This window comes from Pogona vitticeps, chromosome 4 (assembly GCF_051106095.1).
Source record: "Pogona vitticeps strain Pit_001003342236 chromosome 4, PviZW2.1, whole genome shotgun sequence".
NCBI classification, from domain to species: domain Eukaryota; kingdom Metazoa; phylum Chordata; class Lepidosauria; order Squamata; family Agamidae; genus Pogona; species Pogona vitticeps.
Window position 1 is genome coordinate 30037248 of NC_135786.1, and position 21667 is coordinate 30058914.

At 39.8% G+C, this 21667-nt stretch overlaps 1 protein-coding gene across 39 annotated transcripts in view; it reads left to right on the plus strand.

The window, feature by feature from the left end:
• Positions 1–21667, plus strand: part of PTPRT (protein tyrosine phosphatase receptor type T) — a 716634-nt gene that overhangs the window by 637235 nt on the left and 57732 nt on the right. For all 39 annotated transcript variants that reach the window (XM_078393145.1, XM_078393157.1, XM_078393154.1 and 36 more), the window contains 2 exons: positions 4776–4863; positions 19916–19992. In XM_078393145.1, the coding sequence (XP_078249271.1) occupies positions 4776–4863; positions 19916–19992 (165 nt within the window). The remainder of the gene's footprint in view (positions 1–4775; positions 4864–19915; positions 19993–21667) is intronic.

Sequence of the window (21667 nt, forward strand, 5' to 3'; positions counted from 1 at the left end):
GAAAGAGGTAGGAGATACCCCTGGAGCCTTCCCTAGGTATCTGCACTATGTTCAGGCCCCTCTGGAAATTCAGGGTGGGAAATGTATAGTTAATAAAGTGGCCCTTGTTAAATCCAATACCTGTGTCCATCTCTTTATTTTGGGAATGGGTGGTCAATGAGAAGCATATCAGATTTCTTTTTTAAAAAGAGCTGGGGTGACTCATGGTATGAACATGGGAGTATCTCAACCTGCTGTCTTGGGGTGAGCAATCCACCCATTCTAGTCATCTATGAAAATACTGTAGATAAATGCATATACAATGGCCGTTATAGCCACAGTGTGTTGGGAAGGGAAGTTAAATTCTTACCTTGTCTGCTGTATGGTTGCTACAGAGTTGTCTCCCCCTATGCTAATAACCCTTTAAAACTCCTATTGACAACAATATGAAGAGTTTTGGGGATTATTTTTTCTTTTGCTTGGGGAGGAGGATTATGACAATAGGAGGCAATCTACTCCAGGATATAGCTGAGGAAAGACAGATACATCTCCTTTCCCTGCACACCATGTTTCCTATCAGATTCCCCTTCATCTGCTTCAAAATAATGTTGATGTGCTTAAGACATACATTTAGTTCATGTGTAGTTTTGGCCTCAGAAAGGATGAGGAACAGAGATTCTTGAAAGCTTGAAAGCTTCTTGAGATCTTCATTGCTTATGCTTAGTGGCTAAACCTATTTTTCACAATGACCATTGATACCAATTAACATACAGTATATATTCTTGAAGGCTTTCATGGCCAGGATCCAATGGTTGTTTTAGGTTTTTCTGCCTGCTTGGCCATCTCTGGAGGTTTTTCTTCCAAACATTTCACCAGTCTCTGTGGCCGGCATCTTCAGAGGACAGGAGTAGAACAGAACACAGACAGAGTTCTAACTCCTGTCCTCTGAAGATGCCAGCCACAGAGACTGGCAAAATATTAGGAAGAAAAAAAACCTAGAACACGTCCAAACAGCCTGAAGAAACCTACAACAACCAACATACAATATAACTCAGAATTCTTATAATTATACTCGTTTATTTCTTTCAGATCAGTTGTGCTTACAGTGAAATACAAATGGATAGGATTGGGAATTGTAGCATCTATATAGAAAGATAATAACAAAAACGTTTTATAGTATTACTGCAAAATTGTACTTCATCTCAGAAAAAAATGCAAATATATTTAAAGTTGAGAACAGCAAAAACACCTTTCTTCTAGGCTTCAGCCAGTGAACCACTCATGGTCATGAATGTTGTACATAGCTGTTAATGTTGTTTAAATCAGTGCCTGAATATAATTTTCATATTCCACTTTTCTCATAAATTCATGGTGTAAATGAGGTCACTGGTCATATAACAACTGCCAAACTGTGAAATGTATTTCTGTCCTTTTCTTTAAATATTCCGATGTTATAACTAACACATTAGATTCCATTTCAGAATTATCCACATCATCATTCCCCAAACCCTTAAACTGGAAAGGGTTTGGATTCAGCACAACCGTCAGCGGTCCAGTGTCAGTTCCACTGGCCTTCAGTCACTCACCTTGGCTCCTTAGAATTGCACCCTAAGTACCTTTGCCTCAAAATATTCCAAATGCCAATTGTACTATGAGGAAAGTTAGGGAGAAAAACAGTATACTTCACAGCATTGCTTTACTGCATCTTTCCCATAATAATTATGTGCTGTCATGTTAATACCGACTTATGGTGACTCTTTCCAGGGTTTCCTAAGTAGGGAGTACACGTGGTTTACCATTCCCTTCCTTTATCGCACCTTTGGCAGTAGAATAAACATTCATTCATTCATTCCCTTCCTCAGGGGGCACCCTGGGATAGTGCAGTTTGCCCAAGGCCACCCATGCTGGCTCTTTTTCCCTGGAGGCACAGTGGAGAATCAAACATCCAACCTCTGGCTCTGTAGCCAGATACTTAAACCTCAGCTATCCACCCAGCTCTCACCTTTCCCATACAGTTATAGAAATTAATTCACAGCAAAATTTTATACTAGGGATACGGAGACTGAGATCTGATTATGCAAACAACCATCTTTATAATTTTAATGGGCAGAAAATTTGTGAGTTGTTGTTACCAGTTATCTCCTGACATGTCTGTGTTATATCCATGACTTTTAAAAACAGAATCCCAGGGTTGTTGTTGTTTTAATTGGAAGCAAAATCCCACTGCTTTGATGAGAAGCTTTAAAGTGAGAGCAATGTATATCCGATAACAAACTAAACAGATATTTGGAGAAGTAGGTATATAATGTGATGGGGAGTTGCATCAATTGCAGATAATGAGAATTCAAGTTGCTGTACAAACAACACATCTATTCCTCTCTTTGATGAAAAAAATAGTTTCCTTCATCTACTTTTTTCTGTTGTCTCCCACACCCATGCAGGACATTAGATCCTGTTAGGTGGCATTTACCTTGTACAAGGAAATGGATGTATGATCAAAGATCTCCCCATTTGCTGATTTGAGCTAGATCTCTCCTTATCCAGAACAGGATCTGTAGTACATTATGTCTCGAGGAGCCCTTTTAAGCAATGAAATTATAATCTCACATTAGCATATTTCACTCGCATCACAAGTGAAACAGCTAGCACTGCAAGAAAAAAGCAAGTGCATTAGCACTTGTGGCTTTTAGCAAATTGCCTATTAGTTCTAGCAGTAGGAAAAGTGGCTTCCTAATGATGAGTGAAAATTGAGCATAATTTGTGATTACAGGATAAGGCTCTATTCTAGGAATCCTAAACCTGTGCCAACTTTAATGCTGCCATTCAGTATTCTGACAGAGCCAGCTTCATGAGAGGGATATGACCACTTTCTTTTTCTATTTTCGTCTAAATAGTGGTTGGTACTCAAATTATGGGAATAGATTCCCAAGTGCAAGAACTCGGGGCAACTTCATAACATAACAAGATGCTGTCTTATAACGAATCATCTCAATGGTCCATCTAGCCCAGTAATGACAACTTCTGAGTGAGAGTGACTTTCCAGGGGTTCAGGTGGGATTCTTTCTTAGCCTTATCTAGAGATGCTGATGATTGACTGTCTGCATGCAAAGCATGTGATTTGCTGCAAGTCTTTCCCCAGTGTAGTACCTGAAATTCTCTGGTAGTCTCCCAGCCAAGTATTAATTATGATATTCCCTGTCACTATGTGTGGATGTGAAAATTGGACAGGGAAGATGCTGCTTGTTTTCCAAAGTGAGCTTCATCTTGATTGGTCTTAATACAGTTTACGATTACCAACATCACTTTCTAGTCTGTTTTATCACAGAGTGATATAGCCATCCAAGATCTTTTTTTGCCTATTCTAAATCAATCAATCAATCAATCAATCAATCAATCAATCAATCAATCAATCCTTCCTTCCTTCCTTCCTTCCTTCCTTCCTTCCTTCCTTCCTTCCTTCCTTCCTTCCTTCCTTCCTTCCTTCCTTCCTTCCAATAAAACTACCCACTGAAATTCTATATTAATTCAAAATATCTTTTCCCCTGCCCAACAACACAGGCATTTGATCTTACACTTCTAAAATTAAACTTGCATTTAATCTCATACTTTAATAAAACAAACCTGTTGATTAGGGATAGTTACTGAGATTGTGTGACACTCCCTCCCCCGTGTACAAGTATTTCACTGGCTGCCGGTTTGTTTCTTGGCTCTATTCAAACTGCTGGTCATGGCCTTTAATGGCTTTTATGGCTTGGATCTATGCTATCTTAAAGACCATATCTCCATGTCTAAGCAAAATAGCAAGACAGCCTCTTCTTTCACTCCCACTGCTTTCACAAACAAGCTTGGTGAGGATTCGAAAAAGGTTGTTTTTTGCTCCCAGATTATGGAACTCACTCTCTTGCTAAGTTTGGCTCCCTTCCTTTTATCAGCAATTGAATGTCTGCCTCTTTAGCTGAGCCTTTTTGGGACTCAGCAAGCAATTGAGATTAGAAGATTTAGTGGGAGAAAGGCAGGACAGAAATGTAAATAAATAAATAAATAAATAAATAGCAACAATCACTTCTGGCTCAAATTTTAGCAACAGTTGAGTAATGCAAGTTCTGCTCTAGTAGGGCAACTGCTAGGAAAACAACTCTATGTCCTTGTCCTACGGGGTTGGTGCAAGGATTGTACATTCATGTCTGTTCTTGGATGAAATTAAAGGCTGTAGTGGAACAAATGTAGTAGCTCTTCTTTAATTAGAAAGGCCTTGAGCTGAACTAATGTATCAAAATTGGCACCTAAAATTGTCACAGGAGTAGGGTGCGAGTGTGTATGCATCTTTGTTATGTACATAGATGTAGTAGAGGCGGGATTTATAGAACTCAAGAGTTTGACATACCTTTACTTCTTAATTTTTATTACAGAAACACCATCTCCATCTATAATTTAAATATTTCACTTGCATGCTGGTATTTTTCACAGGCACAAGAGAAACGATCTGCATCCCCCATGTTAGAGATGGTACATTAATTTAAAACAAAACCTAATGATTACAAAGCCAGAAGCAAAATCCTTCCCACTTGTTTTTGTTCCAGTTGCATTGGGAAAACAATTGTAAGCCAACACAAGCCATAGGATGCTAATGGTCTCTTCATCACTGTATTATTAAATGTGCCCTTTCCTTGAGAAAAACAGTTGGCTTGGCTGAGTGCTAAATTATATGCTGCATTTTCCTACCCCCACTTTGTTATGTTAAAACACCTCAAGGCATTGGCTATTTCATAAACACTCTGCTGTTGTTTATTTTGCAGGCTCTACCCGAGGGGCAGACAGCGTCTTGGGACACAGCCAAGGAAGACGAAAACCGCAATAAGAATAGATATGGCAACATCATCTCCTGTAGGTGCAAATTCAAACTGAACTGAACTTCCTGTCTGTATCTGTAAGCATCTAGCAGAGAGGGGCTATGTTTGAGAGGATAACGGGGGGGGGAGGGGGGCAAGAGAAGAACAAGAGCACAAATATTCCTAGTTTTTTTTAACATTTCCATTTGATAGTTTTAAACTCAGTTTCTTTGTTATTCTTTTCCCCCTTTCCGATTTTCTCTCTCTCTTTTGAATTTTCTCTCTGAAAATTCTGATTTCTCTCAGTAGAATGAGTATTCTGCTCTTCCTTTCCATCGTATTTAATTGAGGAATGGTTGCCAACCTTGGGTCTCCTTCCTATTTTCATATTTACTTTATTACAGTGATTCTCAACTTTGGGTTCACAGATGTTCTTGGATTAAAACTCCCAGAATCTTTCTCCACCACAAAGTATATATGAAAACAGGAAGGAGAACAATGGTTTCCTGGTTTCACGGTTCTTCTCTCAATGTAACAGTATAGCATATGAGACAGTTTTTCCCTCTGTTTACAGCTCTTCATGGGGATAAGAATCTTGTGGGTAGTGTTAGCAAGAGGTACTGTTTTGACTGTTGTCTATTATGTGCCATCAAGTCAGACTTACAGCAATCCTAACAGAGCTATCAATGAGTTATCTATGGAAGCGTTTTACCAGTTGACAACTCACAAAGCACGAAGTTGCCCCCATGCACCGACAAATAACAAATTTATTTGTCGATTCATGGGGGGTTGCTAAAAAAATGCACACACCTTCCTCACCCCCTGCTGCTACCACCACACCATACCCCCCACTACCACCCCCCACTGCAGCACTGCTGCCACCCACCTCCACCCTACCCCCACCTCCTGACACCCCCACCAACACCCCCTTACCATAATTATCACCGCTGCTGCCAAGGTCTCCAACAGGCCTCCGCAGCCATGGCTTGTAGAAAGGGAAACTAGCTGCCATTTGCAAAGATGGCAGCTGTGGCTTCATTTAGAGTAGGGAAGCTGAAGCTGCCATCTTTGCAAAGGGCAGCCTGGATTCCATTAGCCTGCTTTAAGGGATCTCCGGTATGGAGAATTAGTGCAGGGAAAGCACCCCACAGCTGCGATACAAGGATATCTGCAAGTGGGATCTGAAGGCCTTAGGAATGGACCTCAACAGATGGGAAACCCTGACCTCTGAGCATTCAGCCTGGATGCAGGTGGTGCATCACGGCCTCTCCCAATTTGAAGAGATACTTGTCCAGCAGGCTGAGGCAAAGAGGCAGTCCCGAAACCAACAAAATCAGGTGGACAAGGGACAGATTGTATTTGTCTTCAGTGTGGAAGGGATTGTCACTCTCAAATTGGCCTTCTCAGCCACACTAGACACTCCTCCAAGACCTGTATTCAGAGCACGTTACCATAGTCTTTCAAGACTGAAGGATGCCTACACACAATAAAAGGACATATTTGGGAAAAATGTGCACAAAATATGCACTGATCGGGTATACTGAACAAACAAACAACTGGGCAGAACTGCAGCTTCAGATGTTTGTGGGAGAGAATATACTTCCTAATCAGATGCTGTCTATAAAACAAATAGTTGATTGGTTGTTTTTTCATTATTCGTGTTTAGAGATGGGCACAAACTGGGAAAAATGTGGTGTGTGGTCGTTCGTGGTTCAGACCTTGAACTTTCCAACAAAATAAACCATTTCACGATTCATACAATTCAGGAATTCCAGGAGCAGTAGAACGGCCCCCATGCAAGTTAGAGATGCCAAACTCACAGCGAGTCTTCAACTGACTCTCGTTCCCACTCCTTCCAGGTTTTGTTTGGGAGGCTGTAACTCAGATGTTCCAAATTCAATCTTCACTGAATTTATCTGTGGGAAGGAGAGTCAGCTGAAGACTTGCTGCAAGTTCGGCATCTTTGACTTATGTGGGGACCATTCCACCACTCCTGAAATTCCCAAATTGCATGAATCATGAAAGGTACAAATTCCCATCCGTAATAACAGTTTGATGATTTGTTTCATTTCGTTTTGGATAGGCACATTTCCTTGAAACACCCCAAAATAAACTACACAACGGTCCAATTCATGGGTTTTTTGCTTTCTGGTTCATTTTGTTCCCATCTCTATTCCTGTTACTAAGCCGTCATCTTTTTAAAGCATTATTCCTTTAAGTCAGATTTAGAATGTCAGTCTTCATGACTTCCTTCAGAAAGGATTAACAAGGGGTTAAATGTACACAAGCTTTGTCTTCTTTCACCATTTGTTGGTATTATCAAGACATTTTGGCTCTCATAACAACACAGCTCTTCATGCCTAAAATATTTTTTTCCACTGAGAGAAAGGTTTATTATTTAGCTACAGATAAGTGGTGAACACAGACTCTCTGGAGACTAATCACATCCACTATTTTGTCTTATTTGCTGTGGATTCTGTCTAAGGAAGGACAGGACATCTAACAAATGCCAGATAGAAAATAATGATCCTCAAAGAATAAATTTAGGTGAGTTCACCAGGGAGAAATCTAGCCTGAAAATAAAGTGAAAATTAAGAAAAAAATTGAAAGAAATGGGGGACTTAGTGCTAATAGAGCTGCTAGATTCAATTTGGCGCTCGGCTGTTCTACTTTTATTGGTTTTACAAAAAGGAGACTTTTAGCATTTGGACATTCATATGTTAAAGCCCCACTATCAAAGGAGGCACTATATTTTGAAAACATTATTGTGATGGGTCAATAAAGGAATGGAACCTTTGTTTTATATATCAACCCTAGTGGTCTTACCACACAGAGAACATTCACTGTGAAGTGAAATGGTCATTGTAAATTTCCAATTTTTATTGTGAAAATGCCATGCGTACAATAGTGCATTCCATCAGTGTCAAGTTGCATTTTAAAATGGAAAGGATGAGGCTATTTGTGCTCACACAAAGCTTCATGTCCCCATTGGAAAACAGCGTCACCTTCAATTGCAGGGCATATTTGGCATTAAAGTTTTCTCATATGTTTGGATTTTGCTTGGGGGACCAGATGGCTGTGCTACTTGTTTCTTTTTGTTATGGCGCTATTATGATGATTAACCATCTTGAGTTTGTGATCCCAACAATCCCTAAAGCATGAAGCTCCTCGGGCAGCAGCTCAATAAACAACTTCACAAATATTTCAGATTTTCATAAAATACTTCTAACTTCCTCTAGATGTCCAGCTTCTGCTGAAAGCATCGCCCACATTTTGGATATGTTTTGGTGATTGTTAAAAACCATTCCCCCTTGGAATCATCATCATAGAATACAGATAGAATCAGTGCTAAATACAGTGTCAATATTTAGTGAAGATATCCAAATGAAATTTGGAGTTGATAAATGGGCAGCTCTGTCTATACAGCATGGCTAGAACCTTCATGGATTGCTGCCTTGTCGTGGCGAAGGGGCTTGAGTAACTCAGAGAAGCTATGGGCTATGCCATGCAGGGACACCCAAGACGGACAGGACATAGTGGAGAGTTCCGACTAAACGCAATCCACCTGGAGTAGGAAATGGCAAGCCACTCCAGTATCTTTGCCAAGAACGCCCCATGATCAGAAACAAAAGGCTAAAAGATATGACGCTGGAAGATGGGCCCCTCAGGTCGGAAGGCGTCCAACATGCTACTGAGGAAGAGTGGAGGACAAGTACAAGTAGCTCCAGAGCTAATGAAGTGGTTGGGCCAAAGCCGAAAGGACGCTCAGCTGTGGACGTGCCTGGAAGTGAAAGGAAAATCCAATGCTGCAAAGAAGAATACTGCATAGGAACCTGGAATGTAAGATCTATGAATGTTGGGAAGCTGGAGGTGGTCAAACAGGAGATGGCAAGAATAAACATCGACATCCTGGGCATCAGTGAACTAAAATGGACAGGAATGGGCGAATTCAGCTCAGATGATTATCATATCTACTATTGTGGGCAAGAATCCCGTAGAAGGAATGGAGTAGCCCTCATAGTCAACAAAAGAGTGGGAAAAGCTGTAATGGGATACAATCTCAAAAATGATAGAATGATGTCAATACGAATCCAAGGCAGACCATTCAACATCACAATAATCCAAGTTTATGCACCAACCAGCATTGCTGAGGAGACTGAAATTGAACAATTCTATGAAGATTTACAACACCTTCTAGAACTGACACCAAAGAAAGATGTTCTTCTCATTCTAGGGGACTGGAATGCTAAAGTAGGGAGCCAAGAGATAAAAGGAACAACAGGGAAGTTTGGCCTTGGAGTTCAGAATGAAGCAGGACAAAGGCTAATAGAGTTTTGTCAAGAGAATAAGCTGGTCATCACAAACACTCTTTTCCAACAACACAAGAGGCGACTCTATACATGGAAATCACCAGATGGGCAATATCGAAATCAGATTGATTATATTCTCTGCAGCCAAAGATGGAGAAGCTCTATACAGTCAGCAAAAACAAGACCTGGAGCTGACTGCGGTTCTGATCATCAGCTTCTCATAGCAAAATTCAAGCTTAGACTGAAGAGATTAGGAAAAACCACTGGGCCACTCAGGTATAATCTAAACCAAATCCCTTATGAATACACAGTGGAAGTAAAGAACAGATTTAAGGAACTAGATTTGGTGGACAGAGTGCCTGAAGAACTTTGGATAGAGGCTCGTAACATTGTCCAGGAGGCAGCAACGAAAACCATCCCAAAGAAAAAGAAATGCAAGAAAGCAAAGTGGCTGTCCAACGAGGCCTTAGAAATAGCAGAGAGGAGAAGGGAAGCAAAATGCAAGGGAGATACGGAAAGTTACAGAAACTTGAATGCAGACTTCCAAAGAATAGCAAGGAGAGACAAGAGGGCCTTCTTAAATGAACAATGCAAAGAAATAGAGGAAGATAACAGAAAAGGAAAGACCAGAGATCTGTTCAGGAAAATTGGACATATTAGAGGAACATTTTGCGCAAAGATGAACATGATAAAAGACAAAAATGGGAAGGACCTAACAGAAGCAGAAGACGTCAAGACGAGGTGGCAAGAATACACAGAGGAATTATATCAGAAAGATTTGGATATCCCGGACAACCCAGACAATGTAGTTGCTGACCTTGAGCCAGACATCCTGGAGAGCGAAGTCAAGTGGGCCTTAGAAAGCCTGGCTAACAACAAGGCCAGTGGAGGTGATGGCATTCCAGTTGAACTATTTAAAATCTTGAAAGATGATGCTGTTAAGGTGCTACATTCAATATGCCAGCAAGTTTGGAAAACTCAACAGTGGCCAGAGGATTGGAAAAGATCAGTCTACATCCCAATCCCAAAGAAAGGCAGTGCCAAAGAATGCTCCAACTACCGTACAATTGCACTCATTTCGCACGCTAGCAAGGTTATGCTCAAAATCCTACAAGGTAGGCTTCAGCAGTATGTGGACCGAGAACTCCCAGAAGTACAAACTGGATTCCGAAGAGGCAGAGGAACTCGAGACCAAATTGCTAACTTGCGCTGGATCATGGAGAAAGCCAGAGAGTTCCAGAAAAATATCTACTTCTGCTTCATTGACTATGCGAAAGCCTTTGACTGTGTGGACCACAGCAAACTATGGCAAGTTCTTAAAGAAATGGGAGTGCCTGACCACTTTATCTGTCTCCTGAGAAACCTATATGTGGGACAGGAAGCAACGGTTAGAACTGGTCATGGAACAACTGAGTGGTTCAAAATTGGGAAAGGAGTACGGCAAGGCTGTATATTGTCCCCCAGCTTATTTAACTTATATGCAGAATACATCATGCGGAAGGCTGGACTGGAAGAAACCCAAGCCGGAATTAAGATTGCCGGAAGAAATATCAACAACCTCCGATATGCAGATGATACCACTCTGATGGCAGAAAGTGAGGAGGAATTAAAGAACCTTGTAATGAGAGTGAAAGAGGAGAGTGCAAAAAATGGTCTGAAACTCAACATCAAAAAAACTAAGATCATGGCCACTGGTCCCATCACCTCCTGGGAAATAGAAGGGGAAGATATGGAGGCAGTGTCAAATTTTATCTTCCTGGGCTCCATGATCACTGCAGATGGAGACAGCAGCCCTGAAATTAAAAGGCGCCTTCTTCTTGGGAGGAAAGCGATGACAAATCTGGACAGCATCTTGAAAAGCAGAGACATCACCTTGCCAACAAAAGTCCGAATAGTCAAAGCTATGGTTTTTCCTGTCGTGATGTATGGAAGTGAGAGCTGGACCATAAAGAAAGCAGACCGCCGAAGAATTGATGCCTTTGAATTGTGGTGCTGGAGGAGGCTCTTGAGAATCCCCTGGACTGCAAGGAGAACAAACCTATCAGTTCTAAAGGAAATCAACCCTGAATGCTCACTTGAAGGACAGATCCTGAAGCTGAGGCTCCAGTACTTTGGCCATCTCATGAGAAGAAAAGAGTCCTTGGAAAAAACCTTGATGTTAGGAAGGTGTGATGGCAAGAGGAGAAGGGGACGACCGAGGATGAGATGGCTGGACAGTGTCTGCGAAGCAACCAACATGAACCTGACACAACTCCGGGAGGCAGTAGAAGACAGGAGGGCCTGGCGTGCTCTGGTCCATGGGGTCACGAAGAGTCGGACACGACTAAACGACTAAACACACACAGATCCAAAAACTAGATGGAATAGAGTTTTAAAATGCCAATATTATAAAGTCACTATCAAGTGATGAAAATTATAAATACATTGGGATATTAAAAGCAGATAACATTGTGCACAGAAAAGTTAAAGAACTGACAGAAAGGGAATCTATCAAAGACTGTGGAAAATATTAAAATCAAAATTAAATGATTATTTATTTATTTATTTATTTATTTATTTATTTATTTATTTATTTATTTAATATCCTGCCTATCTGGTCAGATCAGGACCACTCTAGGTGGCTAACAACATAAAATGGTACAATAAATATATATATAAAACAATTTTTACATAACAAAACGTAAACGGGAAGGGAGAGCTATAGGAGAGGGGAAAGGGGGTGTCAGGAATTATCTGATGGGAAGGCCTGCCGAAACATCCAAGTTTTTAATTGATTCTTTAAAATACCCAGCGAGGGAGCCCCGCGAATCTCAGGAGGTAGGTTGTTCCAGAGGCGAGGAGCCACCGCCGAAAAGGACCGATTTCTTGTCTTTTCCTTCCAGGCCTCCTTCGGCATTAGGCTCCTCAGCCTCACCTCCTGGCTCACACGAGTGACACGGGTAGATCTTGGTGGGAGCAGGCGTTCCGCCAAGTATCAAGGAAATACAATTGAAACCATAAATACATCAGCAGTTCCAGTAATTATATACCTAGTAATTAGATACCCATCTGGAATAATAGTCTGGACCCAAAATTAATTAGAAGAACTGGATCGAAAGACATGGAAATTAATAAGCATACATCATGCACTACATCCAAAAAATGATGTGGACAGATTAGATTTAAAACCATGAGGCCGTGGATTACTGCAAATACAGCAGGTAGCAAAGGGGAAAAAAGAAACCTAAATTATTATATCAGTACAAGTAGAGAAAAATTACTTAAGGCGGTGAAAAGGGAGAATATTTTGAAAACAACAGAAACAAAGGCTCAATATAAGAAATAACAAATTGAAAATGAATTAAAGAGTTGAAAAAAATAAACCACTACGTGGACAACACCTGAGAAATATTGATGGAAAGTATGATAATAATTCGAGATGGGTATAGCTAAAACTGGAGACCCTTAAGAAAGAAACAGAAGGCTTGATCATTGCTGCACAAGAACAAGCACCCCAAACCAATATGGTGAAAGCTAAAATCCAAGGAATTAGTGCTAATAGCAAGTGTGGACTCTGCCAAGAAAAGATGAAACTACGTCACACCCAAAGATTGCATTAAACAGATTACAAAGATATGATAAAGTGGCAAAGTTAGTGCACTGGTTATCATGCAAAAAATATAACTTACCAGCCTCCAGAAATCCATAGGAACACCAGGTAAAAAAGGTGTCAGATAATGATGAAATCAATTTTGTGGGATTTCCATATCCAAAGTGACAGACATCTTGAACATAACACACCAGACGTAGTTATAGAATGAATAAATGTCTGGATCATTGACTTTGCAATTCCAGGGGATGCCAGAGTTGAAAATAAAGAATTGGAAAAACTAACAAAAAGAAAAATCTGGCAATCGAAACATTTTGCTTGTGGTCTCCATAGTCATCAGGGCTTTGGGAAAAATATCAAGAAATTTCACTCAGTATTATAAGCAGTTGCAGATCTCAGAAATAACACCATGAGAGCTTCGAAAAAGATCAATATTAGGAACAGCATAAAATGTGCCAATATTTAACAGATTCTTAGGTTTTGGGGTAAAACTTGTCAGTGTTTTTATAATTTTGATGGAGTGTGTCTGGTAAAAAATACACAGAAGTGCTTTACGATTCCCTTCTTCTGGGGGTGCCCTGGGACTGTTCAGCTTGCCCAAGACTACACAGATTGGCTTTTCTCACAGGAGACATAGTGAGGAACCAAATTCCCAAGCTCTGTCTCCACAGCTGGATACCTTACTCATTGAGCTATCCAGATGACTTGGAAATGTGTGTGTGTCTGTATCTGTGTCTGAGTGTTTCCAGGTTTACAATATATATGCGTATGCAGTGAACTGCCCATTGAATTGAAGGGACTTTTTTTTCTTTTACTTTGTCAGTTGCTTTGTATTTTATGATTGTTAATCTGATCCATTCATTAAGTCAAACTACAGTTCCAAATATAATTACATGGGAATAAATTTTATATATATATATACATATACATGCATACATATACATACATATACATACAGTATGTATGCATACATACATACATACATACATACATACATACATACATACATACATATGCATATACATATATATATATACATACATATACATATATACACACATATATATACACACACACATACATATACATATACATACATACATACACACACATATATATATACACACACAGATATATATATATATACATACACACACACACACACACATACATACATACACATATATACATAATACATATACATACATACATATATATACATATATACATACATATACATCATATACGTATACATGTATGTGTGTTTGTGTTTGTGTGTGCAATTAGAAGCAGCGCTGACTTAAGTAATAAAGGACTTTTAATTAACCTCTAACATTTTTCACCTTTCTCAAGTTAAAAAATGTTTGCTTTTGTTTGTCATCAGGAGGAACCAAAAACTCTGTTTTCATGTATCCATTGTCTAAACATATGGTAGCTGGGAAGAAAGCATCTCTGCAGTGATGGCCTTTTATCACCTGCTAATTCATCTTAATTTCAAGGCTGTCCATGTATTTTTTTAAGGAAAGGAAAAGAAAAGATATCTCGGCAGCTCTTCTAACAGAAATAATCTCACTCTAATCTCTGGGAACGTTTTAACCCCAACCAAATGTGCTGAAAAAAGATTCCATACAAAACTTCAGCACAACACTACATGTTATTGTATTACAATAACAAAAGAGTTCATATTTTTGTGATGCAAATACTTAGTTCAATGCAGCTGTGTTTGTTTGGTGGGCATAGTAAGCTGTGTAAGGAAACTATATTTTAAAATAAATAGATTCTGCAATAAACAAACAACAGTGAATAAATTCATTAAGAAGGAGCAACCATTTACTATGATTGCGGGGAAAGGAACCTTCCATTCAAATGAAGTGCATGCGAAGGAGCTGAGAAAGCAACATCCAACAGATAAAAGTGAAGTGAAACACAGGAAAATGTTCAAAAAGTAGAATTATTCTTCAACAATGGGAAATGTTTATAAATATATACATAGTACTACAGGGATAAAAAAGAAGATGGATGTATCTGAATAAAGACATGTAAAAGGTACAAAATATTAGTTGATGAAGGGCCTGTCCAGATGGGTATATTAATCATTATTTTAATTACTTTTGGTGTGGTTTGGTTCAAACCAAATTATGGCATCAACATGTGTTTCTACTTAGATCGATGCATCCTGCCCCCTTAAGAGCTGGCCCACTCCTCTCTCGCATAGTGCTAGAGCTTCTGGTTCAGTTTTATTTCACAGGAGGGAGAGTGGTGCTATTCAGTGCACTTCTATTATGTTGTGTAACCTATGCGGATGGTTATTTTGTACCCAAATGAAGCTGTGGGCGGCATTATCTGAAGTGACAAGCATGTGACATATTATGTTGGTTGTGACATTGAAAGGGAGGTCTGAGAAAAACCTCATCCTCTGTTTTCATCTTCTTTTAAAAAAATATTTCTCAAACTGACACAGCACAATTCTGATACCATGCTAGATTGATGCACTGCTATTTCAATAGGGACGTGGTGGCGCTGCTGGCTAAACCGCAGAAGCCTGTACTGCAGGGTCAGAAGACCAAGCAGTCATAAGATCGAATCCACGCAACGGAGTGAGCCCCCGTCGCTTGTCCCAGCTCCCGCCAACCTAGCGGTTCGAAAGCATGCAAATGCAAGTAGATAAATAGGGACCACTTTGGTGGGAAGGTAACAGCGTTCCGTGTTTAAGTCGCACTGGCCATGTGACCATGGAAGATTGTCTTCAGACAAACGCTGGCTCTATGGCTTGGAAATGGGGATGAGCACCGCCCCCTAGAGTTGAATACAACTGGACAAACATTGTCAAGGGGAACCTTTACCTTTACCTTCAATATGCCACTTGATTATTTAACAAAAGGACAATCACTGTGACCTGCTGAAAAATGGCCATGAGAAAAAGCGAGGGAGGCTATGCCAACTCAATGGGCTCCACTCCTACAAGGCAGAGCAGCCCTATCCAAGCCCAACGTGGGGGAAAGGGGACCTTAACTCTCTTCCATCTACCCAGTCTTCACCCCATATTTTCCTCTCATGCCATTACCACCAGTGCCATCACTGCAAGCTTGCCACACTGCCGCTGCCTCTTTATTTATGAGTAAATGAGGTAAACCTTGCTTACCAGCAAACCAACAGTCCAAAAACCTATGATCTATCCTTGTCACATGAGAATAATCATATCCATTGTGAATGAAAGGATTGGTCAAGTGAAAGGCAAAATAGACTGCACTAACTTTTTAATGGTGAACTAAAGTGCTCCAAATTCCTCCATCTGAACAGGCCCTAAATTCAGTCCACAGGATGATGGCAATGAAGAATGGCAGGGGAAGAAGAGGGAGATGAATATATAAGAAAACATAGAGAATGTAAATATGAAAGTGTTTTAAATAAATAAGAATATAATGACAATTGGACTGTTGGACTGAAGTAATACGTTGATAATGGGGTTTCTTTAAAATGGCATGAATTATGCAATAATAGAAAATACAGCAAATAAACAAATTCGGGGGCATCAATAGAAGCATCAGATCATGTTCAGTGTGTTGCTGCATGACTGAAGTTAGGCCAGTTCAAGGCTAATGCCTTACAGTGCTCCATTTACAATTGCTTGGAAGCTTTTTGCTGTCTTCTAATCTTTTATATCATAGATTTTTTCCAAGCCAATAAGATTCAAATTGTATTTGTTGTTTATTAATTGCACATGTTTTATTTATAATGATATTTTCTACAAATACAACTATGCCCAAAGCAGAAAATGTCAGCTATCTGGTATAACATTACATATGACGAACTACAAGAGCCATAATACATTACAATATAAAATACGCAGCTCAGTAATTCCTTAACAATTCATTTATACTGGGCTAATGTTTAAATAAACAAAAACAAATCCCTGCCTTTCTCAAGAAAAATAATTCAAGGCAACATGGCTTCTTGGCATCAAGCTATCTAAACAGCCTGAAGGGACTGTACCTGCTTAGGTTAGCTGCATCAGTAAAGAGGAATGTCATGCCTTCAGACCATTCTCTCAAATCATAACTAATTCAAATACTGTAGGTCTAAATCTATGGCTAAACCCAACTGAAAGCAGTGAACCTTATGCCAGGGCAGATACAGATGTGAAGCCAACTTTGTAGTTGGAAATGAAGCTCCCTTAACAGATAAATGATGTTTATTTCTAATGCTGTGATATTTCACAGTTTTGCATTTCAAATTAGCATGCTTCTGGTCAGTAATTAATCACTGAGAGATAAGCATGAAATTCATTTGCAAGTTGAACGAGCAGCCAAGAAAGCTTTGAAAAATTGTATCTTTGGAGAGATAATGTTTTATTACTTTCTAATTACGAAGGTGGCATCTTGTTGCTTCCCAACCTCCTTTCACTGGGCCTCAGTTATAACCGAATGTGCTTAAAATATCTTAAGGTTGGAAAAAAAGAGCCCTCTTCTTTAATTGGTCAATCATCCTCACCATTGCCGTTATATCTCCTGCTGACTCTGGCCTCACATTGTCTATATGTAAGCATGTTTGCCACAGAGAAGCCTGCTGAATGTGTGTGGTTTTGAGAAAGACACGTGTGTTCCTGTGTTTCAGCAAAAACAAAATGCAGGAAAGTATTGTAGCATCTTTAAGACTACCAAATTACTTCAGTGTGACTCTCCTGGAGTGAGTTTTTGTGTCTGAGAAAGTGTGCTGTAATCCACAAAAGCCTGCGCTAAAATAAATGTGCTAGTCTCATAGGGGCCATAGTAATTTTGTGTTCGCTTTTTTGCTGAATGCATGCAGGCTCTGTCTCTGACATGGATCCCTGTGTGATCCAAGTCCTACCTCACCAAAGGAACCTATTTATACCATCAGCAGCCTTCCCTGTTGCAGACTTGGCCAGTAGTGATGCCTTGGTGCCAATGCAGCCCTGCTCAGTCTCTCCACATAATCTTACTGGGCAATCTTGTACTTGACTATGAAGCTCTATATGTGGCCTTGCAGGTTGATGTATCTAGGGTTGCAGAATGCATCACTAGTGGCTAAAGAAGGATGGGCATAATTTGAACCTGGTGACCCAGTGTCCCTCTCCAGGGCTCAGCAGCAAGTTTAACAAAGAGAGACACAGCTTCCAAGACACTTCCTTTGCTGCATTTTCTACTCACCATAAGAACAGAAAGTATAGTGAAACTCTTTGACTAGTGAAGTAGCAGTTATGGACAATTTCTGTAGAATTGGTGCTGTGAGGCCTGTATGCTGAAAGGGCAACTCAAGAGTTATGCATGAAGGACTCAGCTGGATGGTAGACATTTCTCTGTATGGGCAGATTTCAGTATCTCAGTCTATTTTCAGGGGATTCTATTTCACTGCTAGTTATTAGGGATTAATAATACATAAACCTTTTGTTGCGCAATGAAATATATTTATATCTTCCCAACTGCTTCCATACATATAGAATGAAGAATTTAGGAAGTTATAGTGTTAGCTTTAACCAAGCATAGCATACTAAAACTATGAGTAAAATAAAAGGCCTCATTACCTTCTGAAGAGTGAGCGATGATCATTAGTATTTCTTAGCTTTGCTTTATAAGCAAAGAGTTCTTTCTTGCTGTTCACACTTTTGAGCAAAACAAATCCCCATGGGAGATAAAACGTCTTAACCATTGCAGCGTGCAGCGCCTTGGCAACAGCATTTATTACCAAGAACTCTTAAAACCCAGAAGGCCAGACCACAAAATGAAAATAAAATCTCCAGCATTTTAAGATTTATTTTCACATTTCATGAAAACATATTCTATAATAAATGGCCAGTTCTCACAAATGCTTAACTAAGATGTAGGTTCTTTCTTGTTTCATTATAATATTCTGTGCTGTGGACATGCTTCTCATAACCTTGTTTAGTTGTGTATTGAAATGCTTTTGTCCAATCATGGATCCTCGCTCTTCCTCTCTGCTTTCCTTACCTTTTTAAATCTATGCTCCTGGATAACCAAAGTTTCTTCTTTAAAATGTCTTTACAGCGCAGAGTCATTGTAGGGGTGTGTGTGGTGGGGGAGGGGGGAATGAATGGTAATTGTTGCAGAGTTTTAAATTTATGGTTAAATTCCTTTTTGCTACACAGGAGAAGTAAAGAGGTCCACAGAGAGGAATATCAACAAGTCCCCCGAGTCCACCCTTTTTCTCATTAACTGGCACTTAACTCACTCTGAAACATTTGTAGGAGAAAGAATAAAAACCATTTTTTACTTATAGTTTCTTGAAATTATAGACTTACACATGCTACTTTTTTATTTATTTATTTATTTATTTATTTATTTATTTATTTATTTATTTATTTATTTATCTATTTGTTTATTTATTTATCTATTTGTTTATTTATTTTATTTTATTTTATTTATACCCCACCGATCTGGACCACCGGACCACTTTACTGAACATATATTTAACAACCAACAGCAAACAGACAAAAGAGAAGTTGAGAAAAGCGCTCAGCAGAGAGATGAGGCGCTATTTGAAAATAAAGGCTGGAAGGAATGATTGGTTAGTCCTGGATATACAATCACCACTGCTCAGAAAAGTCCCTGCCAGTCACACAAAATATAGTCATCATGAGAGGTGGCAAATAAAACTCCAAAATTAATAATGATAATTTAGCTTCTTTCTCCCTTGGACAATTTCCAAGTCTGTTATCTGCCTTCCTTTTCAGTATATAAAATAAGAGTCTAGGTTCTCAAGCTGAAAAAGGTAGTGAAAAGTTCAAGCCTCTAGCCACCTAAAAAAAAGATGATGAGCTAGATTTGGTATAGGGACATTTTGTGTATGCATGTACATTATCTGTGTGTGAGCATGATTCTCTTCTGCAGTGTTCCAACAATGACTCGGAAAAGCTAGTATTTGAAAAAAAGCTAATATTTTAAAGCATTTAGAATGAAATGTTAAGTCTGGACCAAAGCATTTTTAAATGAGTGGCTGCACTAAACATGGCTGAGAATGTGAAGGCTGTGTCTGAGACAAATGACAAAATAGTTTTCTGAATATAGGAATCTGTCGAGGTTTTTAGCAAAATCACACCCTTTCCCCAGAGTTTTCCATGTTCTTTGTTCCTTTTTAAAAAAACTATTCTGGGGGTGTGGGGGTGGGGGTGTTGTATGCCTTTCAATTTCCTTTCTTTAAATAATGCTACATTTTCCTTTTATTATTTTTAGATGATCACTCCAGGGTGAGATTGCAGTTGCTGGATGGAGATCCTCATTCAGACTACATAAATGCCAACTATATAGATGTAAGTAAGTTCAATGAAAACTGTGTCCTTCAAAAAGAATACTAATGAGCTGGAACTGGAAGAGTTCCTTAGGTGACCAAGGCCAAGGTCATCCATGCAGTGGTGATTAGGATACTGCGCATGAATGCAAAAACAATGAAGAAACCTGAGAAGACAAAAAGAAAAGAAAAAAGACTCATTTGGGATGTGTTGCTAGAGGAGAGCTTCACTGATACCACTGATTGCTAGAAGGATTTTGAGGAGTGAATAAAGCCTTAACTCCCATTAGAAGTTAAAATGATTAAGGTTATTTTATTTTGTACATATTATGAAGAGATAAGGGAGGGAAAAAAGGTGGAATACAAATTAAAGAAACAAAGAAAGACTCATTAGGAAAAGCAGTAATGTTAGGGAAAGTGGGAGGCAATGGTGACAGAGGATGGTCTAACTTGAGATGGTCTAAGCTAAATAAAGCACTTTTGAAGACCTGAGCAGTCTTGTTAATGATAGGAAGTGACTTGACAGAACATAACAATAGCAGGAGGAAGATTGTCATTGTGTTGATGTCTTGTGCCAGGTGAGCCCCACCTGCTGTGTATTCTCACCAATTACAAGTGACCAAGACTGGGGCTATTGGGGAAAACTGGGCACGCAACGATGCATTCAAGTTACAGGAAGTCAGATTTGGGTTGCATATCTGGAAAAATTTCCAATGGTGAAGGCTTCTGGGAGTTGCAGCCCAAGAACATCTGGGGCCCAAGGTTCGGAACCATTGGCCTAGGTGGTGCAAGATGTGTGTGTTATGTGCCCTCAAGTCGGGAGGGACTTGCTTACAGTGACCCTAAAACGACTTTCAAGGTAAGAGAGATGTTTAAAGAATGGTTTTACTAATTCTAGTACCTTCCAGTGAGTTTCCATAGCTGAACAGAAATTCAACCCAGGTCTCCTTAGTCCTTCACTCTATCCAGTGCACCACACTGTATCCTCCTGTATTCTCATGATTGGGACTATATGCTCCTAGCACTGGAAATGCAGAGTATATGTTATACACTTGAACTGTGGTGCTTTTCCTACATAGGACAAAGAGACAAGGGGAATCAGGAGATTTGGTGTCTCTTCTCTTGGCTGAAATCATGTTGCATAGTGTGAATCTTATGGATTCAAATGGGCCTATTCTAGTTTTAACATTATGTTAGAGCAGGGGTCGTCAACCCCTGGTCTGTGGCCTGGCACTGGTCCGTGGGCTTCCTTTCACTGGGCCATGGACATGGATCTCCACCACCACCCCTGCACGCATGCATGGGGATGTCATGCTTGTGGATGGGCATGTCATGCTTGCACAAGTGCAACACGGCCACTCGCAAGCGCAACATGCCTGAAGACATGCCTGAGAGAACAAAGTTGTATGTAGGACCCACCATGTACCACAAATAGTTCTACCATCTACTCCACTATTCCTTTCCATTCCCCAGTGTATGACTTCTGAATCACCCATCCCCTTCTGCCTAATAAAATGCAAACTAAAAGAGGAAAAAAAGGAAATTCAATTTTTAAGCAAGGAACATCTTACTCCAACACGTCCGATTGAAGAGAGAGTGGTCTTCTCATCCCTTTCCTATTAGAGGCTGGATGTCGTTGTGGCCATTCTGACCATGCATGCAACAACTCTAAACACTGATATTGTGTTGTATCCAGA